Raw genomic sequence first — 18,997 nt, 5'->3', positions numbered from 1 at the left:
AGTGAACCCCCTCGATTAAATTTTTTCCTAATAAGAGTTACCAAGGTCATGATGTCTTTTCATAGCAATAAAAACCCCAAGACATTCACATTCTCAATGTTAGACAAAAACACAAATTTTCATTGTGAGATGATATGAGCCTTTGGGGTCTGGGGATGGAATACTATGATTTGAATAAGAACTGTTCTCCACAGGCTCACATGTGAAACACCTGCTCTCTACCTGATGAAACCATTTGGGAAAGTTCTAGAAACTTTTAGGAGTGGGGTCTACCTGGAATGAGTAGGTCACTGGGAGTAGGCTCATGGAAGGGCTGTTGTTCACGGCCCTTCCTTTCCACATTCTGTTTTTATCCACTGTGAGGAAGTCCCTTCTGCTGCCACAGGTTCCTGCCACCATACTGTTCTGTCCAAGGACGTGGAGCCAAGCACCATAGAGTGAGAGCTCTCAAAGCCACGAGCCAAAATGAGTCTTTCCTCCCTGACTTTGTATTCTTGGGTATTTTGGTCACAGTTACAGGTAGCAATGGATATGGAGACTGAGCAAAGAGACATCAGTTTTGGCTGCTGATTTAATAACAGCGCCTTCTACTTTTTCCCCCCTAGCCTCCTGTACTGATTAATTTGTTTGATTTTTTGTTGTTGTTGTTGTTGCTGCTGATATTGTTTATTCTGGTTTTTGTTTATTTTTTGTGAAGTTGACACAAGCTACAGTTATCTGGAAAAAGAAACCTCACTTGAGACAACTCCTCCATCAGATTTCCTGCAAACAAGACTCTGAGGCATTCTCTTGATTAACAACAATCATGTGGACGAGCCTGGGCCACTGAGGGCAGTGTCACCCCTGGGCATGCGGTCCTTAGTTCTGTAAGACAGTAGGCTAAGCAAGCCAAGGAAAGCCAATAAGCTGCACACCTCTACAGGTGTGGCTTCAGCTCTGGCCTCCAGGTTTCTGCCCTGTTTGGGCTCTTAGCCTGACTTCCCTTGGTGATCCTGTGGAACTGTAAGAGAACCCTTTCCTCTCCAAGATGCTTTTGGCCATGGTGCTTATCACATGGTGGTTATAGAAAGCAAACTAAAACACTTGCTTACCTCCACCCTTCCTGAGCCCTGCTTCCTTGGGTCATCATCCTTGATAAAGGACTAACGCATAAGTCCCTCTCTTAGACCCGGAGTTCTGGGGATCCAGACAGAAGTACAGGCATGAGAGACCAGGAATAGAGTGTGGGATGGGCATACTGGTTATGGCATGAAATAGTATGTCAAAGGAGGCCGGACTGAGTATGAAACTCTAAAGGCCTGGAGGGAGGTCAGAGAGTGAGACAGCCTTTCTAGAGACCATTGCTGGCAGAGGGAACAGGGCAGATGGGCCCTAGGGAAGAGCATGTCGGACATGCCTGAGGAACAGCACATACACCAGGGTTGCTGCAGAAGGGAGTGGGTGCAAAACACTGTAATGGGATGAATAGACTCACATCATTTGTCATTTCTGGCCTTTACAGGATGGGGAAGGTGTGGAGGGATGGCAGGGGCTGACTCTGGTGAAGAGGATCCTCTTGCTGCCATGCTGAGGAGAGACCCAGGTTAAGAGCTGAAAGGAGCCTCCCCGTGCCCATTCCACTAGGGAACCGGTGACCACAAACGCACAAATCCTTTGGCGGAGGTTCCAAAAGAAAAAGGCTTCTCCACAGGACAGAGCTAGCCAAAGAGAGCATGAGCTGACTTGACCAATGATGACCTCCCTGACATCTGGGGTATTGAGAAACAGGCTGGGCAACCTGGCACTGGGACATGAGAGGAACCAGGTGCATGCGACTGAGTCCAGGATGGGAGTGGGGTAAAGACCTCAAGATGTTTTTAACCCCAAAACAGGGCACCTGAGCCAAAGAGAAAGTGAGTATCTTCAAGTCCCAGGGGGGAGTCAGTCCAGAATTAAAGCAGAACCTACAGCTTCCAGCGCCTGGAGAATTGCTCGTCGCTTGTCTAATCCCATGCTACCATCTGAAACAAACAAACTTTATCCTCCAAATGCTTTGGTTGAAATGTTTTATTTGAGTACAAGACCTAGAAAATAAGCGGTGGGACAAGAAGAGGACGGCAGACACTGTCATACACTAGAGAAGCAAAGATCTGGCTGTGGATGGCCTTGCTCATCGGTTTATGTCGTCATTCAATGAAATTTTACTGAGCTCTTGTTATGTGCTCCACAGAGGAAAACACAATGCATTGAGTCTGTGCCATTTGGAACCTAGAGTCTAATGGGGAGTACATCCGAGAATGAGAGCTCACCACTGGTCTGATGGGGGTTCCAGCGGGAAAGAAAGACTCAGTAATGGAGACCAAGGGGAAGGATAATGTCACTATAGCAACAAATTGTGATGGTTGGAAGGATAAGGGTGTTTGACGTTCAAGAACAGAGAAAAAAAACAAGGCAGCTGAGGAGAGATGTGGAGCCCAAGTTATGGAGAAGCCAGTTAGGCTCATCAGAGGAGGCCACCAGGCATAGTTTATAAACTAGATACAAATGAAGCTGCCACTCACTTAGAGGCATGATACCAGACAGCAGCGGCAGGGCGCCGGGAGCTGTCCTAACTCAGGTATTTCAATGCACTGCTATTTCTGTTAAAGCTCCCCAGGGTTCCTAACATACCGCCAGGCCTGAGAATCTCTGAAGTGACCGGATAGACTGTGCCTGGCCCAAGGTGCCTACTGCTGTACCCAGAACCCAAATGAGAACTTGCTAAAGATGAGGTGCCCAGGATATGTCACTAAAGAAATTAATACTGTGGAGGAAGACATCACAGCCGGTTTCCACCGTCAGAGCAAGGACTTGACCTTGGGATGACCTTCCACATCACTCCTGACTATGGACAGGATTGACCCAGAGCAGTAACTGGAAAGCCTCAGTAAGAGAGAAGACAAGATACCAAGGGGGGAACTAATGGCCCAATGGAGATAAAGGACCATGAGGACAATCTCAAAGGTGCACTAATGATGCCCCAAAGGTCTTTATGTAAGTGACCCTCCTGCCTCCCCAACTACAGACGTTATGACTTTCTATAAGAGAGAAATGGTAGGAGGACAGGAAGTTGGTTACTAACAGAGAGGGTGAACAAGGACCTCTAAGGCTCAGGGTGGGTAGCACCCCACTTCCAGCTTTTCACCTCTCCCCCACCAGCCTTACTCTACACCCTATTATCACAGGGTGTCTGATCCTGGGATTGTAAACATACTTCACCCCATTTTGAGGAGATGTGAGATTCTGGGTACTCTCTACCAACAAGGTGTGTGTGTGTGTGTGTGTGTGTGTGTGTGTGTGTGTGTGTGTGTGTGTATATATATATATATATATATATATATATATATTTACCCTTTCTTGCTGAGATGCCCCATCCTTGTGGTCCAGAGAGAGCCTCTTTGGAGAAAAAAAAAAGGAAATGTGGAAAAGCCAGTCAACGATTGTCAAAATCCAAAATCTTGGGTGGCCTGGCTGTTTCCTGTTCTGGTCATCAGTGCAGCTGAGGATCCGAACCCTGAAAACCCTCCGCATAATGGAGAGTCACTATGTGCAGTGTTTTTCCACAGCTCTCTCAGTTCTGGCCCAGTTCACCATGACCGTACCCAGCAGCCAGTCATCTGTCAGCCAGGCAGACCGTGACCCACCTGAAGGACAAGGTGCTAGGAGCTTCAAGACGGGGAACATAAACAAAGTACAGTGGAGCAGCAGCCCAGCGCCCCATCTCTCTACTTGAGGGGAAACTACTGTGCCTGCATGAGGCAGAGCTGTGGGTGAAGGTCATCTTAAAGGCAAAGAGGTTCCTTTAAGCTATAACTAGATGCTATGGGAATGATGAGGACAGAGCGAGAGGCTAACAAGAGAGTGGAGTCCAGTCCATTGCTTCAAGACCTTTTGAGATGGCCTAGTCCTGTAATTTCCAAGCTTGTTTTCCTTTTTAAGCAACTAAGCATATATATGTGTAGATCCATATATATATATATACATACATATATATGTACATATTACATGGAATATATATGTATACATATTCATCCTTACATGAAAGTACTTCTGATTGCAGCAGGGGAGAAGACAGAAATTGGAAGGAGCTGGTGAATGAGGAGAAAGCAGCTCATTCAGCTCTATCTACCTCCCAAACCAAATGTCCCTGGGGTACCTAAGAAGGACTTTAGAACCTTAGCTTTCTTGAAAAATCAACCTCCCAGCCCAGATCCTTAATTTTACAGATGGAAAAATTGGGTAGGTTCTCCGTGGTTCCCACTGAATCAATGGCTGCACCGCATTAGAACATGCCCCGTTTTCCCAAGCCAGGTCTCACCGCACCCCTTCCCAACAGCTGGCTCCCCAGCCTCAGACCCACGCGGGAATCTTAGAAAGAACTACGGAAGGAGAATTGCAGGTAGATTATGAGCAGCAGGAGGGTAGCCCAAAATAAGCACCAGGGGATGGAGCAGAAGTTGCAGCCTGAGCCGGCTTCGGCTTGTGGCTTGGTGGGGCTGGGCGCACGGGAGAAGGTGTAGGTGTTCGCCTCCTCCTCCAGCAGCTTCTCGCTGGGCTTCCAGTGCACGATGCCTTCCTGGCAGGCCTCGCAGAACTCGCCGCGGTGTCGCCGGTTGTCCTGGCGACTGGCCACGTGGATGCGATAGTGGCCCCCGCGCTCCCCGTAGCACTGCTCGCGCAGGCTGGTGATGAGGTTGTCCACCAGGCTTTCGATGTTCTCCTCCAGCATGCTGGATTCATCCAGCCGCGCTGTGCCGCATTCGTAGCACAGCTGCTTGAACACGCGCATGCGCACAGAACCAGCGCGCTGGGCACGGTCCAGGTACATATGGAAGAGGATGACTACATGGGGCGACTGCCAGGTGTGCCAGCACCAGGAGCAGTGGAACCTGCCAGGGAGGGAAAGAGAAAGAGAGGACCATGGAGGGATGAAAACAGGCCAGGAAAGGGGTAAAGGGATATGGAGGCTGGCAGAGCTGGGGCCCTGTGCTGACAGTCCCCAGGGTTCATTAGCTTCCCCAGGAGGCCACCGTCCTTGCTCTGTGTGAGTGCCGAAGGGACAAGAGCAGCCTCCCAGACTTGGCACCGGGAATCTAGCAGTGGTCTGCTCCCTGGTTGCCATCCAGAGACCTTGTCTCCCTTTGGCCGGGTTTCCTCAGGCCATACCCCTTCTCCCAATTCTAAGGAACTCATTCTTTATCTATAAAACACTCTGGGTATATTGAGTCTCTGCCCACACCACGTGGAGGTCTGACAGCAAAGATGAATCTTTCCGGCTAGGAGATAGACAAGTCTGTCTGTTAACACTGAACAGACTGGGCCTAAATCAAGAGACAATGAACTATTAACACCATCGACTGTTAGCGCAGGCCAGAGATAGTGCATTCCCAAGTCCTGGAAGCAGAGACCTTGTGAGTAAAGATGATCCCCACACACAGGCCAGAGTTTCCCACGCCAACCTCAGTCAGCCATGAATCGTGGTTCAGCAACAAACTCTGAGTTAGCCACAAAGTCCTCCCACTCTGCCCCACAAGAACCTTTAGGAAGTAGCACCCTAACATCTGATGGAGGGGCACCCACATTTTCATTTTAGTCTTTTTGCTTATTCATATATTTAGCAATTATCTATCTTACTGAGACTACACTTGGATTTCTTTTTAAAAAGGTCCGTGGGGGGTGTCACAGAAATTAACCTATCATTCATTTTGTTTCAGGACACAGTAAAAGAGCCGTCCATGTTCACACAGCTAGAGAGAGGACGGATCAGTATCCTGCAGGGCTGACTGGAATGAACTAAACACAGAACTGAGTTGACTGGGCCAAGCTGAGTGAGAAGGCTTTTGCTTCTGACCCAGATACCTGCACTACTCAGCTGCCCTCATTCAAGTCCCAAAAGTAAGTCTTAACGTAGATCCATGTACTGGACCCAAGACTAGAACTCTAGAATCACCCGGGAGCCTTCTTAAAGTCCGGGTACTGATCTGAGTCTGGAAGGGGCCCAATATTCTGCAGCTCTAGCAAATTCTAGATGATCAACACCATCATCATCACCCCTGGAGCTCAAAGTGAAGATCTCGGCTAACCCTTCATTCAGCACTGGGGAAAGCATGGTCCAAAGAGGAAAATGGATTTCTCAAGAGACACAGAGCCAATGGCACAGTCAGTTTCTAGCATGCTCTGTGTGGTCGACATTTCAAACCAAACCAAGCTTCCCCAATACAAGAGCACAGATCCCTTGACTCCCAGTGGACCCAAGCCTTCCTTTTCTCAGCTTACAGATACTTTAAAAGACAATATTAAAGTCTAAAAGTGTGGGAACTGTCAGAGTCAGAAACTAATACTTTTATTATTGCATATTCTCTCTCGATAATATATATCACATATAATATGCATTTTTCTAACTCTTTATTTGCTAAGTGGAGAAACTGTAAGAACAGTTCTCCTGGTGAACAGGTGAAGAATTGAGCCCAACCGGGGGTCCATTTTAGGGATAACTTGCCTTCTCGTCTACAGTAACCTCACAGTGAGACTGGAGCAGGCACTTGGGTTCTGTGCATCCTTCTCGATCCTCCGAAGGTGCCCCGGGGCTAGAGTCCCAGACACTGTCTGCAGATCCCTTCTTGCTGGGCCACTCACCTGCCTGAGGCGTGAAGTTCCAGGTACTGCTTCCAGCCAGGGGCCAACACATTGTGCTTGAGGTTGGGGTCTATGATGAAGTCCCAGCTGTCAGCTGGCTTTGCCTCCTCCATCTTCTCATAGAAGACCTTCTTCCACTCACCTGTGGTCACACTCTTACACATGTCCTCGTCGGGGGCGAGAGAAGGCAAGCTCCACTTTAGAGAGAATGTGGGGAATGAGGGCAAGTGCAGGGCAGGGCAGCGTAGTCTCCACGGTCTAAAAATCCTCATTGGCAGGACCGGGAGGAAGCAGGACCCGACTCCCTCCTTTGTCCGCAGTGGAACCTGTTTCCAAGGCAACTAGGCAGGGTGCCAGGGGACACAACCTGGGGAGGAAAGAGTCTCTGGAAGGGTATTTCAGAGCCCCGATGGCAGTCTGCAGAAGCAAGGTTTCTGAGTCTCAGTGATCCAAGGTAGGTTGGGGGCCTGGCAAAAGGCTAGACTTCAGACCTTATCATCTTGGCCTGCAAGAGCATGGAGAGGTGATTATTTGAGAGCGGGCTCAATTTCACCTGGCCGCCCCCTGGAGGCATCATCAGCACCTGGCTGCTATGGTAACCACTCCGCCTTAGGGAGCCAAGGAGAAATAAGGGATGGGAAGATGTAGACCTGTTAGGAGGTTGAATTAGAATATAGCCTCCCTCTGCATAGCCACCCTTCTCATACCTGAACCACTGCCATTTGATATACATCATCAGAGATCTCATAAATCACAGTGACTATGTCACCGTGCAGATCCGGGATTTATCTTATCGTATAAATGGCACAGCTGCTCATAAGCCACTCCAACCCATTCATTCTTGTGTTTCAAGTAGGTTGATGTGTCAGGCCCTGTGCAAGGTGCTTGTAACTGGATATGTGCCGGGTGACAATAACGTAATGAAATCCATACTGCAAGAACCATTGACAAGAGCGGTTACCTGTGCACAAAGATAAAAGCCGTTGCATCACCCAGGTAGCAAGACAGGACTACTTCCCAGTTAGTAACAGAAGAGAACCACGGGTAGCTAGACAGGACTACTTCCCAGTCAGTAACAGAGAGAACCACAGGTAGCTAGACAGGACTACTTCCCAGTTAGTAACAGAAGAGAACCACAGGTAGCGAAACAGGACTACTTCCCAGTTAGTAACAGAAGAGAACCACGGGTAGCTAGACAGGACTACTTCCCAGTCAGTAACAGAAGAGAACCACAGGTAGCTAGACAGGACTACTTCCCAGTCAGTAACAGAAGAGAACCACAGGTAGCGAAACAGGACTACTTCCCAGTTAGTAACAGAAGAGAACCACAGGTAGCTAGACAGGACTACTTCCCAGTCAGTAACAGAAGAGAACCACAGGTAGCGAAACAGGACTACTTCCCAGTCAGTAACAGAAGAGAACCATCAGAGGCAACACTGCCTGCATCTAGAAACTTATAGTTTGCTAATTTTTTAATGGTAAAATAGCTCTACTTACTCACTTTGATTCAGATCATTGGAAATATTCAACAATTAACTAGAGCAGGGGTAAAGGAAGGCAGGTTCACCAACCTCAGTGGAAATTCATTCAGAATGATCAGGAGGAACACAAGATGGGGGCAAGAAAAAGAAATTGTTAAACAACGGATACTGGAACAAGGGAGGCAAGGAGGGAAAAGTGCCCAGAGAACTTTAGCTCTGAAGGGGAATTGGGAAATGGAAAAATGATTGTACAGGGGGCTGGGGTGGGAGGTGGGTTCATCTACTAAGATGAGCAAGGTCTGTACTAGGCTCTCGGGAAAGGGCTAAAACTAGCCCCATTGGGTAGACACTGTGCAGGGGAAGCCAGAATAGAGGCTGGGTGTGCAGACAGGTTGGGAGGTGGAGACAGAGTCCACCCTGGAATGGAAGGAGACCAGCAGGTGGGAATGGGCTCAGGATGTGGTCTGGCTGATGCTACATGCTATTTGGGTAATGACAAAGTTGCTGTGTCCTGATGGTGGTGGCATGAGATATTGCTCTGTTCCTCTCAATTTTCTCCCTTCTTCCTTCAAGCTTCCTTCAGGTGTCAACAAGCACCCGGGGCTCAGGAAAATGTGATGAACAAGAGAGGAGCTGATTACATCTCAAAACTGACCAGGCAGGCTGCAATGGCTGAGCAGCCCAGGGCCACATCTTTCTCAATTCAGGCACTTAGGATGGAACCCATGGCCTGCCAATTGCTTGCTCCTGAGGACACAAGGCTGGTGGGCAATGGGAGCTCAGGACCTGACTCGCCCTGTTTGTGGGCAGCTAGACCTGTAATTTTTAGCATGTTGTTTTTTCCTTAAAAATCCATACACACTTATTACAGAAAAAGTACGAAATAAAGATAAAATTAAACAAAGGCATTGCTCTTTCATAACATTCCTACCCAAGGTAACTGTTGTTAGTATGCTTGTTTTTTTGTTTTGTTTTTTTCTTTGAGACAGGATTTCTCTGTAACTTTGGAGCCTGTCCTGGAACTAGCTCTTGTAGATGAGGCCGGTCTCAAACTCACAGAGATCCACCTGCCTCTGCCTCCCAAGTGCTGGGATTAAAGGCGTGTGCCACCACTGCCCAGATGACTGTGTTAGTATTAAGATAAATGCCATAGGACATTGTGACATGTTTTATAATTAATATCTCATAAATATTCTTCTAGGCCATTAATACTATTCACCAGTCCTGTGCCCTAGGTTATATTATTCTGTTATATGAGTGGGGACCATTTACATAGCCCATCTTGCTCTTGAGGCAGCAAAGTTTAGTTCAGTCCCTCACAGATGAACCCTTGGGTATTTAAATTTTATGCCCACAAGCATGCATTCCCAGCATCAGAAACAATGCTGCTCACAGTCAGAAAGCACATCTCTCAGCTGGTCTTCGTGGCTTGCACTTATAATCCCAGTACCAGAGAGTCAGAGGATGGAGGACTGAGTTCAAGGTCGTCCTCAGCTACATAGGGAGTTCATGGCTAGTTGTCTCAAAACATAGAAATAAAAAGAAAGTCATTTCCTGACTTCTCCACAAAGTCTTGTTGTGGCTGCAGAACCTTCAAGTGGTATGAATTACATGTAGATTTCCTGCAAATCCTGAAACTGGAAGTTAATAAAGAAGGGCCGAGGCCGGCAAGTTGGCTCAGTGGGTAAAGGCTTTTGCCACCAAGCCTGACTACGTGACTGAGTTCCAACCCCAGGACCCGCAGGGTGGAAGGAGAGAACTGATCCCTGAAAGTTGTCCTCTGCTTTCCACACATGCCATGTCACTCACGCTCTGGGAAAGATGGTGGCGGGGCAGAGAATGTTTAGAGAAGATTTAAAATACAAAATGAAGGCCTGAAAAGTCTAATTTTTCTGTCTGGTACCAGACACCATCCTCCAGGTGCTCCTGACTCTGCATGAATGATGCCCTGATGAACATTGTTTTACCTCAGTTGGTTTAGCAATGGGATGATGAGAATACAGCACCTTTGGTTATGAAATGCATGAGCCCTGAAATAACCCATGTTCATTTGTTGTTGTTTTGTTTTGAATTCCTTTATATCTTATGCATATCTATCCTGTTCTATGTGACATGTATCTTTTCGTTACGATAAAATATGTTGTTGCCTTGTGTAATTGTATGTATATATTAACTTGCAGCGCAATAGCGATCACTAAACAGCAGGAGCTTTCAGGCACTGTCTCAGATTCTTTATACACAGTAGTGTGTTCCATCACAAGAGCAGTGGCTGCAGCTCCAACTTACAGATATCCCGGTGTAACTGAGAGATCAGATAACCTGCCCCAGGTTCATCATTCGGCATTGGTTGAACTTGGATTTGAATGAGTATGACTGCTTTAACCAATGTGCTGTCTGTCTAATGTTGAATCGAGAACAAATTGTTTGCCAATTAAATGTGTGTGTGTGTGCCATCTCGCCACTAGATGTGCCCATTTCAGTCTCCACGGATTGCAGCTACTATGACTCGGTATCCTTTCAGCAAATGACTCGCTGTGGTCCCGAGGCGATGGCCCCGCTAGATGAGGAGAGGACAGCAAGCGATCCCCCAGGCTCTCTTTCACTACCAAGATACAGTCTTCACTGTTGAATTTAATGAAGCAATCGCACCCACAAACCCACAATGTTCAGTATAATTATTTCAGAGCCAAAGGAGGAATTCAATCCAAAATCTTTCTCGAAATTGAGGCCGATTTCCTAATTTGCATGTCCTTCTTGCTCAGAGGCCAGGCTAACCCTCTCTGTCAGGTTCCAGTTTTAGCGTATGTGCTGCCGAAGTGAACACATAGTCTGAAGTCTTCCCAAAGAAAACACACTGCGGCTTCTCTCTATGCGTGACCCTGCAAGCTCATAAACACTTGGTGCCAGGGACTCAGGCGCAATGGAAGGAGCTGTGTGTCTGGAATCAGGAGTTCAAAGACCTATGCTAGCCCTTCTGCAACTGATTTGGGGACCTCACGCGAGTCACTTATTTTCTCTTGGCCTTCACTTATCCATCCACTCAAAGAGCTAGAGTAGGTGAAAAATGCGTGGTGCCCCTGGCTACAGCCATGCACGGTTTAAAGAGCTTTAGACTTAGTAACCTGAATAGTTGGGAGGATAGAAGGTTGGATGAGGTCGTGGGATGGAAGAGAACGCTTCAGAAGAGGAGCACAGGGGTGCCTGGAGCCAAGGGCCACCTGTGGTACAGAGCAGACCACATAGAGCCCGATGCTCTCGGCAGATATCACTCCTAGGTTTGAACCAGACACAGTAAGAGGGATGGAAATTAAGTCTAGAACCACTCAATATTAACACTGGAAGTGACGACTAAGGTTTTGGGGGGATATTTCTTCAAACTGTTAACTAAATCAGGACTATTGGCTCTGAATTAAAGCAGTCAACTCTGAGATAAGTAAACTGATCTAACCAACTTGTTAGATGTGATGGAAGCTGTCCAAAGTGGTAGCCACTGGCCAAGGTGAGCTGGAAGCTGGAGACGTTCCTAGATAAGCACCGAAAGCTAAGAGAAGCTTACAGCAAACATGGTCAGAACGAATCTTGTACAAGTATTTTGCAGTTGTTGCTACGATAAACATTCTGGTGAAAAACAAGGATGCTGAAAGTGAGAATCATTGTGTGTGTGTGTGTGTGTGTGTGTGTGTGTGTGTGTCTGCAGTTAGCCAGCTGATGCAATCCCCATTGGCACAAATTAAGTTTAATTTGAGACCTGAGTTCACTATGCAGAGGCTAACACAATGCACCCTTCTGTATAGAAGGGTGCTTAATAATAACTTCAAAAATCTACCAAGACAGAAAAGCAAATAGAAACCACCCTGTATCTTGCCCTGTTGAAAGAGCTCTGACGCTGGAGAATCCAAACTCACAGATCACAGATTTAAATGTCTTTGAAGCCTTTGGCTTCGGTTTGGGTTTTGAGAATATGTGATAATATTTTAAGCTCACAAGGGGCTTAAAACTAAATCCCTACTAGAAAACACGGTGATTAAAAGAAAAGAAAGAAAACGGCCTCTGACGTATTTGGCCTGACAGGAAATATAATATTCAACTCATTATTACGCTGCCATTGTTCATCAAGATCCTATGAAAATAAGTATTGTCCATCTCAACACAGCATGCTCATGAAGAGCAATTCCAACCTGGAGCAGTTTCCCATCCCTATGTGGCATCTGTGGAGATAAAGGTGAGTTTGGGGGAGCTGTACCAAAGACCAAAATATTCTCCTGGCTCCCAGCGGCCAGGGATCAAATATCTAAACTTGCTTGATATCCTACAGCAAAGAATCTTTCCTCCCCAGAGCCCCACGGGTGTGGAGTCGCAGCAGTAAGCCCTTCATTGACTTAACGATGAAGATGTAGTTACCGCTCGCGATTTTCAGTTCTAAGGAATCACCATGCTTCTTCCTGAGTAGAAACAGCCCTTCCCTGGGAGTCAAGCCCTCTACACCAGCCCAGGAAATGCATTCCTAGCATACTGCTGGGACTAGCTTCGAGGGCGCCTTTATCTGCCCTTTCCAACCCTTAATCATTTGGGACTAGACAGGAAAAATAAAAAACAACAACACTGTATCTTCATTATTCATTCAGAGCATGCAGCACACCTCTGAGAACACCACTGGAGCCTGGCAAGAGACTTTCACCCAGCTGTCTCCATAAATAAGCCTCCCAAAGACAGGTCCAGTGTAAGCTCAGGCCGGATGCTTCAGGATGAGGGTCGATATTGTAAAACCAGCGAGTTCAGCTGTGAAGCTCTCTGACTATGACACCCGCCACCCCACTGATCACCAAGTTGATTTGGCAGATCTGGTGGGTAGGCAGGTGTCTCCTTCCTGCCCCACTACTCCATGTATCTCCCTCCTAAAGCTGCTTGTTCCAGTTAAAGACGTCAGCCTTCCTCACTAGAAACGCGGTGTTCTTCAGTCAGTGTTATAGAGGCAGCTGCGCTCATCTGCTGGAGCCTCCCAACCAGGGCTGAAGGCCAATGGCTATGGGAGCCCACGTGTGACTCAGTTTCCATCTGGAGTCCATTCTGACTTATAAGTCATTGGAGTTCAAGCTTGCCTGCTCTGCTTTTTCCTATAAACTTTGTCTGTGAGGAAAAGAAAAAAAAAAACACTTTATCTTGTAGAAGGTACACTGTTGACGCCAAACCTCAGGAACGTCAAGATGGAAAGTAAGGCTGCTTCTGAGCAGCAAGCACATGTTAGAGAGGAGACTGCTCACTCAAGGACAGGAATAGTCTGTGGTTAGACACTAACCGGCTGTCAGTGCCATGCTTTGTTCTGCTTTTGTATATAAGCAAGTTCTGAAATAAACTCTGGGCTATTTGGCTGTTTCGGTATGATCAAACAGACCTCCCAATTCTATGCTGTATTTTCTGTCTCAGTTCCTTTCATCTGATATTTCCTCAGCCTTAACGACCCCCGATGCAGGAACTCTAGCTGACTTTGTAGGAATTGGCTTCTATAAATGACCCTGCAAGCTTTAGATGAGTTTCTTATGGAGATTAGCTTCCCCTAAGGCGGTTTTAGGGGCACAGACAGCTAACTCACTGTCAGGATTTGTCTTGTGGAATGTCTAAGCAGGAGGAAAAGCACATTGTCAGATGTCTTGCTGTGGTCCAACATCAGTCTCACAGTTAAGAGGACAGCAAAGAAAAGAAAGTTACATTTTTTACCCAGCCTCCAATGAGTCTGTTGAATACTCCTAGAGAAGGTGTGTCTCCAACTTTCCCTTTTTTTCCCCATTCTCCTATTGTCTCCTTTTCCAATTTCCCCCTCTACTTTCAAGGCCTTTTGGTCAGTGAATAGACCCCCTTGTTACCGATAATGACCACTTCCTGTGGGAGACTCATTCATTACCATGCTGACAAACATTGGCCCATGTGATGATGGGAACTGAAAAGTCTGCAAGGTGGAGACTCACAAAAGCCGGTGGCATGGTTTCACTCCATGTCCAAAAGCTGGACGACTACTGGCATCAGTGACGTGAAGACCATAGTGACAGATGTCCCATCCCAAAGCCTCAAGGAGGAGAGCGAATCTCCCTTTGCCATTTTGTTCTGGCTCTGGCTCTAGCACCGCATCTACAGCCCTCAGGCTGTGTGCACCCCAGGACACCAATGAATGTGCTTCCCCCAAAAGTCACAAACTCATTTAAAATATGAAGGATATTTTGGCTTTTTTTTTTTTTGTAATTCAATTGCTCAGTTCTAATGTGCAAACTTTGTAGGTAACAATATCACGTCATGGTGTCTCAAGGTTATAAGATCTTCAAAAAGACTGGATGCCCATGCAAACTCACTTGAAAGTATCCTTAAATGAACTCAACAGAAGCAATACTTCCCAATACTTTCAGAGGCTTCAAGATAGTTACTACCTTGCTAGATAACACCTTTGAATCCCAGCTTCTCAATAATGAGCTTGTTAATGAGAGATAACTTCTGAACTCAGTGAAAAAAATAAGGATTTATCCTCACATTCATGGTCATGCTTGAGTTTGGTTTTTTTCCCTTTTGGAATGTTTTTCTTCCTGGTTTACATATATTAATAACACAAATTATGAAGCCCAATATATCAGGATAATCTGCATATCTATCAGTTCAGACATTTATGTAATATTGGTAACATTCCAATTCCTCTCTGCTAGTGATTCTGAGCAAATAACTGTGGCCAACACTATCACAATACTGTGCCATGTTGGAAGTGGTCCCTCCTCTACAGCAGTACCATCCCCCTCCTTCTAGAGGATTCTGCTTTTGACAGCTTTGGTTCAAGACTTTGGAACTATGAATATAATTTAGAGCTTGTTATATTTGATATAGGCCACAAAAAAAGTTAAGAGTTATGTGCAATATGTAAACAGGGCATGAGGTAGCAAAACTACCAAGTATGTCCTTCAACACTGGTCACATCTGGTGCCAAATTGATTAAACTAAAACAAGCACTTGAAAAAAAAAATATGGAAACCAATGTTGATCTTCCAAAGATCTGAGTCAATTCTTTAGTGAATGTTATTCAGAAGAGACTATTCAGTAGTAGCAAGAATCTTCACGTTCTGACCCTGCTCTTGAGGGACCAAAGCAGAGATCATTTTCCCTACAACCCAATCCCTGGTTCAAATTGACTCCGGTATGAAAGACAGAAGTTCCAGAGAGAGAGAACTCCCATCTGCCCTTGCTGAGTGAGGCTCTTCCTTCAAGAGGGGTATGGCCCAGACCCACCCAGAGCTTAGGATAGTACTGGAAAGACCCCTGAAGAGACATGGTAGAGTTAGCAGGAAACAGAACAGCAAAACCAGTCTTGCTGACAGCTGAAGGCTATAGCCGAGACAATACGATGTTGCTTCCCTTTGGGGAGCCTATGGTGCCCTGAACTCTGCAGGAAGGGAGGGAGGAAGATGCTTTCTGCCCAGATCCAAGGCCAAGGCATCTGCAGCCTTCTATCTGTATAAACACGCAAACAAGTTCTCAAGGCCCAATCAAAAAAGTGTTGCAGGGGAAATTAGCCAAGTGTGCACTACAGCGAACCCATTAATCACTGACACTGGTGTCATCTTACAGGATCGTCAACAGGAGGCTATGTCTGAAAGCTTTGGCACCCAGAGCCTTTTCCATTTAGACTGCACCTTTACTATTTTCCTTGGCTATTTTCCATTGTTTGGCAGAATTACATTTTAGACATCCAAGACCTACGCTTTTGAAAGCAGCTGGAGACTGGTATGACAGAGTGGAGCCGTTCAGTCCTGCATTTCTGCAGGATTAGTTTAGGTGCAAACATGATACTCAGCTAAAACTCACCTACAAACGCAAACTACAAAAGAGATTGTATCAACAAGACGCCTGTGTAAAGAACAGAAAGGGAGAAATGGGGCCCTTCATTCTGTCATTCTTGTGTGGTTGGCAGTGTAACCCAGAGAACAGCTTCACTCCCCCAATATTTTAATGTCCCCTGGACTGGACCCTGCGACCTTGAATTCTTGTCCCTGCTGTACCAGTGGGTGGGCTGCAATGAATGGCAATCCTCTCCAGCTTAGGTGAAAGAAGGCTTGCCTCTCCAGACCCACCCCGGCATTCAGAAATGCCTATGTGCACGGGATGCTTGTCTTCTCCACGGGCCATTGCATTCAAATTTCTTCTCTGATGCTAAAACACCCCAACCTCAAGCAACAAAAGAAGGAAAGGGGTTGCTTCTGTTTCCAGGTTACAGTGGATCATTGAGGGAAGTCATGACAGGGATTCAAGCAAGAACTTGAAGTGGAAACCATGGAGGAGCTCTGCTTGCTGGCTCATACGCAGGTTCTCCTTGGTTATCTTCCTCATACAGCCCAGGCCTTCTCATGGGGAATCCCCAGTAGCTGGTCCTCCTACAACAGCTAACATTCGATTCCCTGCACGCATGTCTACAGGTCAGTCAATCTGCTCTGATTTCCAGGTGACTCTAGGCTGGGTCAAAATGACAATTAAAGCTAAACAGGACATATCAGATCATTCGTTTTCCCCTTACCTGGTATTTTCCAAATTAAAAGGAGAATTGTCCAGAAACAGCTTCAAATTCTTAAATAAATAATGTAATAAAAATAGCCACCTTAATAACACAATTCTTGGCTATGTCTTTATCTGATCAAAGCACCCCTCCCCTAACTTTGTCCTGGTTCTATGGAAACCCAGTAGGGTCTGCAAAGAGTGACCTAAGCATGAAAACCAGAGGCATGAGTCTGTGACCTCTGAGAGAGTAGGCAGGAACCAGAGGCCACTGCGGGTCCAGGAGTGAGTCTGGGACCACCGAGGGAGTAGGCCTGAGCCAGGACCTCTGTCGGAGAAGGCCCAAGGCAGCAACCTCACAGAAAGAGCCCCAAACAAGAAGTCTCTGTGGGAGCAGGCCTGGACAACCCCTGGTACTGCAGAGAAAACAGACGGAGCTCCAAGCAACCTCCAGGAATATGGGTTGACCAACAAGGTGACGGAAATCGTGACCCTGACCGCACCACAAGGAGCAACTATCTGAGCCTTGGATCCACTGGCACCTTTAAGATTGATCACCAGAGCCACAGACAGCCCCAACTACACCAATCAGATAAACATGGGTAGACAAGGTAGACACACGCAACACCACAAAAGGTAACACGACACTAGTAAAAACTAGTGACCCTACAACAGCAAGACTCAAACAACCAAATATAGATGAAACAGAAGAAAATGACCAAAAAAATAACTTTAAGAGAATATTTGAGGCCCTTAAAAAGAAAATGAAAAAGTTCTTCAAAGAAATGAAGGAAAAGACAAACAAAAAATTGGAAGACATTAACAAATTCCTCAGAGAAAACCATGAAAAAGAAATCAAACATATGAAAGAAACTATTCAACTTGGAAATTGAAACAGAGACAATAAAGAAAACACAAGCCAAGAGAATTTGTAGAAACAGAAATCATGAGAAAACAATCAGGAACCACAAATGCAAGCATAAACAGCAGAATACAAGCCATGGAAGAAAGCATCTCAAGCACTGAAGAAAAAATAGACTCATCAGTCAGAGAAAACACTAAATCTAACAAAAGTTTAACACAAAATATCCAGGAAATATGGGACACCATGAAAAGACCAAACCTAAAAATAATAGGTATAGAAGAAGGAGAAGTTCACCTCAAAGGCATAGAAAATTTATTTAACAAAATCATAGAAGAAAATTTCCCATCCTAAAGAAAGATATGCCTATGAAGACCCAAGAAGCTTACAGAACACCACATAGAATGGATCCCCCAAAAAAGTTCCCTTACCACATAATAATCAAAACACTAAGCATACAGAATGAAGAAAGAAAATTAAGAGCAGCAAAGGAAAAAGGCCAAGTAACAAGAAAAACAGACCTATCAGAATTACACCTGACTTCTCAATGGAAACATTGAAAGCCAGAAGGTCCTGGTCAAGCATTATGCAGACATTTAGAGACCACAGAGGGCAGCCCAGACTACAATACCCAGCAAAACTTTCAATCACTATAGAAGGACAAAACAAGATATTCCATGACAAAACCAGATTTAACCAATACCTAGCCACAAACCCAGCCCTACACAAATTACTAGAAGGAAAACTCCAACCCAAGGAAGTTGGCTACATTAACAAAAACACAGACAATTTATGATCTCACAGCAGCAAATCCCAAAGAAGGGAAAAACACACAAATTAACATCACCAACAATGAAAACTAAATTCACAGGAGATAGCAATCACTGGTCATTTATATCCCTTAATATAAATGGACTCAACTCACCTATAAAAAGACACAGGCTAACAGATTGGATGTGAAGACAGAATCCATTCTTCTTCTGCATACAAGAAACACACCTCAACCTCAAAGACAGACATCGTCTCAGAGTAAAGGGTTGGGGAATTTTTTTTTTAATCAAATGGACCTAAGAAACATCCTGGTCTAGCTATCCTAATATATAACAAAATAGACTTCAAAAGAGACAAAGAAGGACATTTCATATTACTCACAGAAAAAATCCACAGGAAATCTCAATGTATAGCTTAATAAAATCAATTTAAAAAAAGAAAAATTAAAAAAGAGGAAATCTCAATACTGAACATCTATGCCTTAAATACAAGGGCACCCTCATATGTAAAAGAAACACTTCTAAAGCTTAAATCACACATCAAACCCCATGCACTAATAGTGGGAAACTTCAACACTCCACTCTCACTACTGGACATAACTGTCAGACAAAATGTTAACAGAGAAATAAGAGAACTAACAGATGTTATTACTCAAATGGACTTTACATACATCTATAGAACATTCCATCCAAACATGAAAGAAACACAA

The 18,997-nt window shown here is 45.6% G+C and overlaps 1 protein-coding gene and 1 non-coding gene across 2 annotated transcripts; both read right to left on the bottom strand.

Annotated features, from left to right (window-relative positions):
• Positions 1–4,387: 4,387 nt before the first annotated feature.
• Positions 4,388–6,926, bottom strand: Rtp1 (receptor transporter protein 1). The gene is made up of 2 exons (XM_041677918.1): positions 6,655–6,926; positions 4,388–4,907 (listed from the first exon to the last, which is right to left on the bottom strand). Exons 1-2 carry the CDS (start codon positions 6,924–6,926, stop codon positions 4,388–4,390), a joined length of 792 nt encoding a protein of 263 aa, XP_041533852.1.
• A 3,926-nt stretch (positions 6,927–10,852) lies between these two features.
• LOC121465207 lies at positions 10,853–10,959 on the bottom strand. Its single transcript, XR_005976634.1, has one exon. It is a non-coding gene; the product is annotated as a U6 spliceosomal RNA (small nuclear RNA).
• Positions 10,960–18,997: the final 8,038 nt, after the last annotated feature.

This window comes from Microtus oregoni, unplaced genomic scaffold, assembly GCF_018167655.1.
Source record: "Microtus oregoni isolate MIOR12 unplaced genomic scaffold, Mior012 000029F_ref0000214, whole genome shotgun sequence".
NCBI lineage: Eukaryota > Metazoa > Chordata > Mammalia > Rodentia > Cricetidae > Microtus > Microtus oregoni.
The sequence above is the reverse complement of the archived record's forward strand: the minus strand, read 5'-3'. Positions and strand labels throughout refer to the sequence as shown.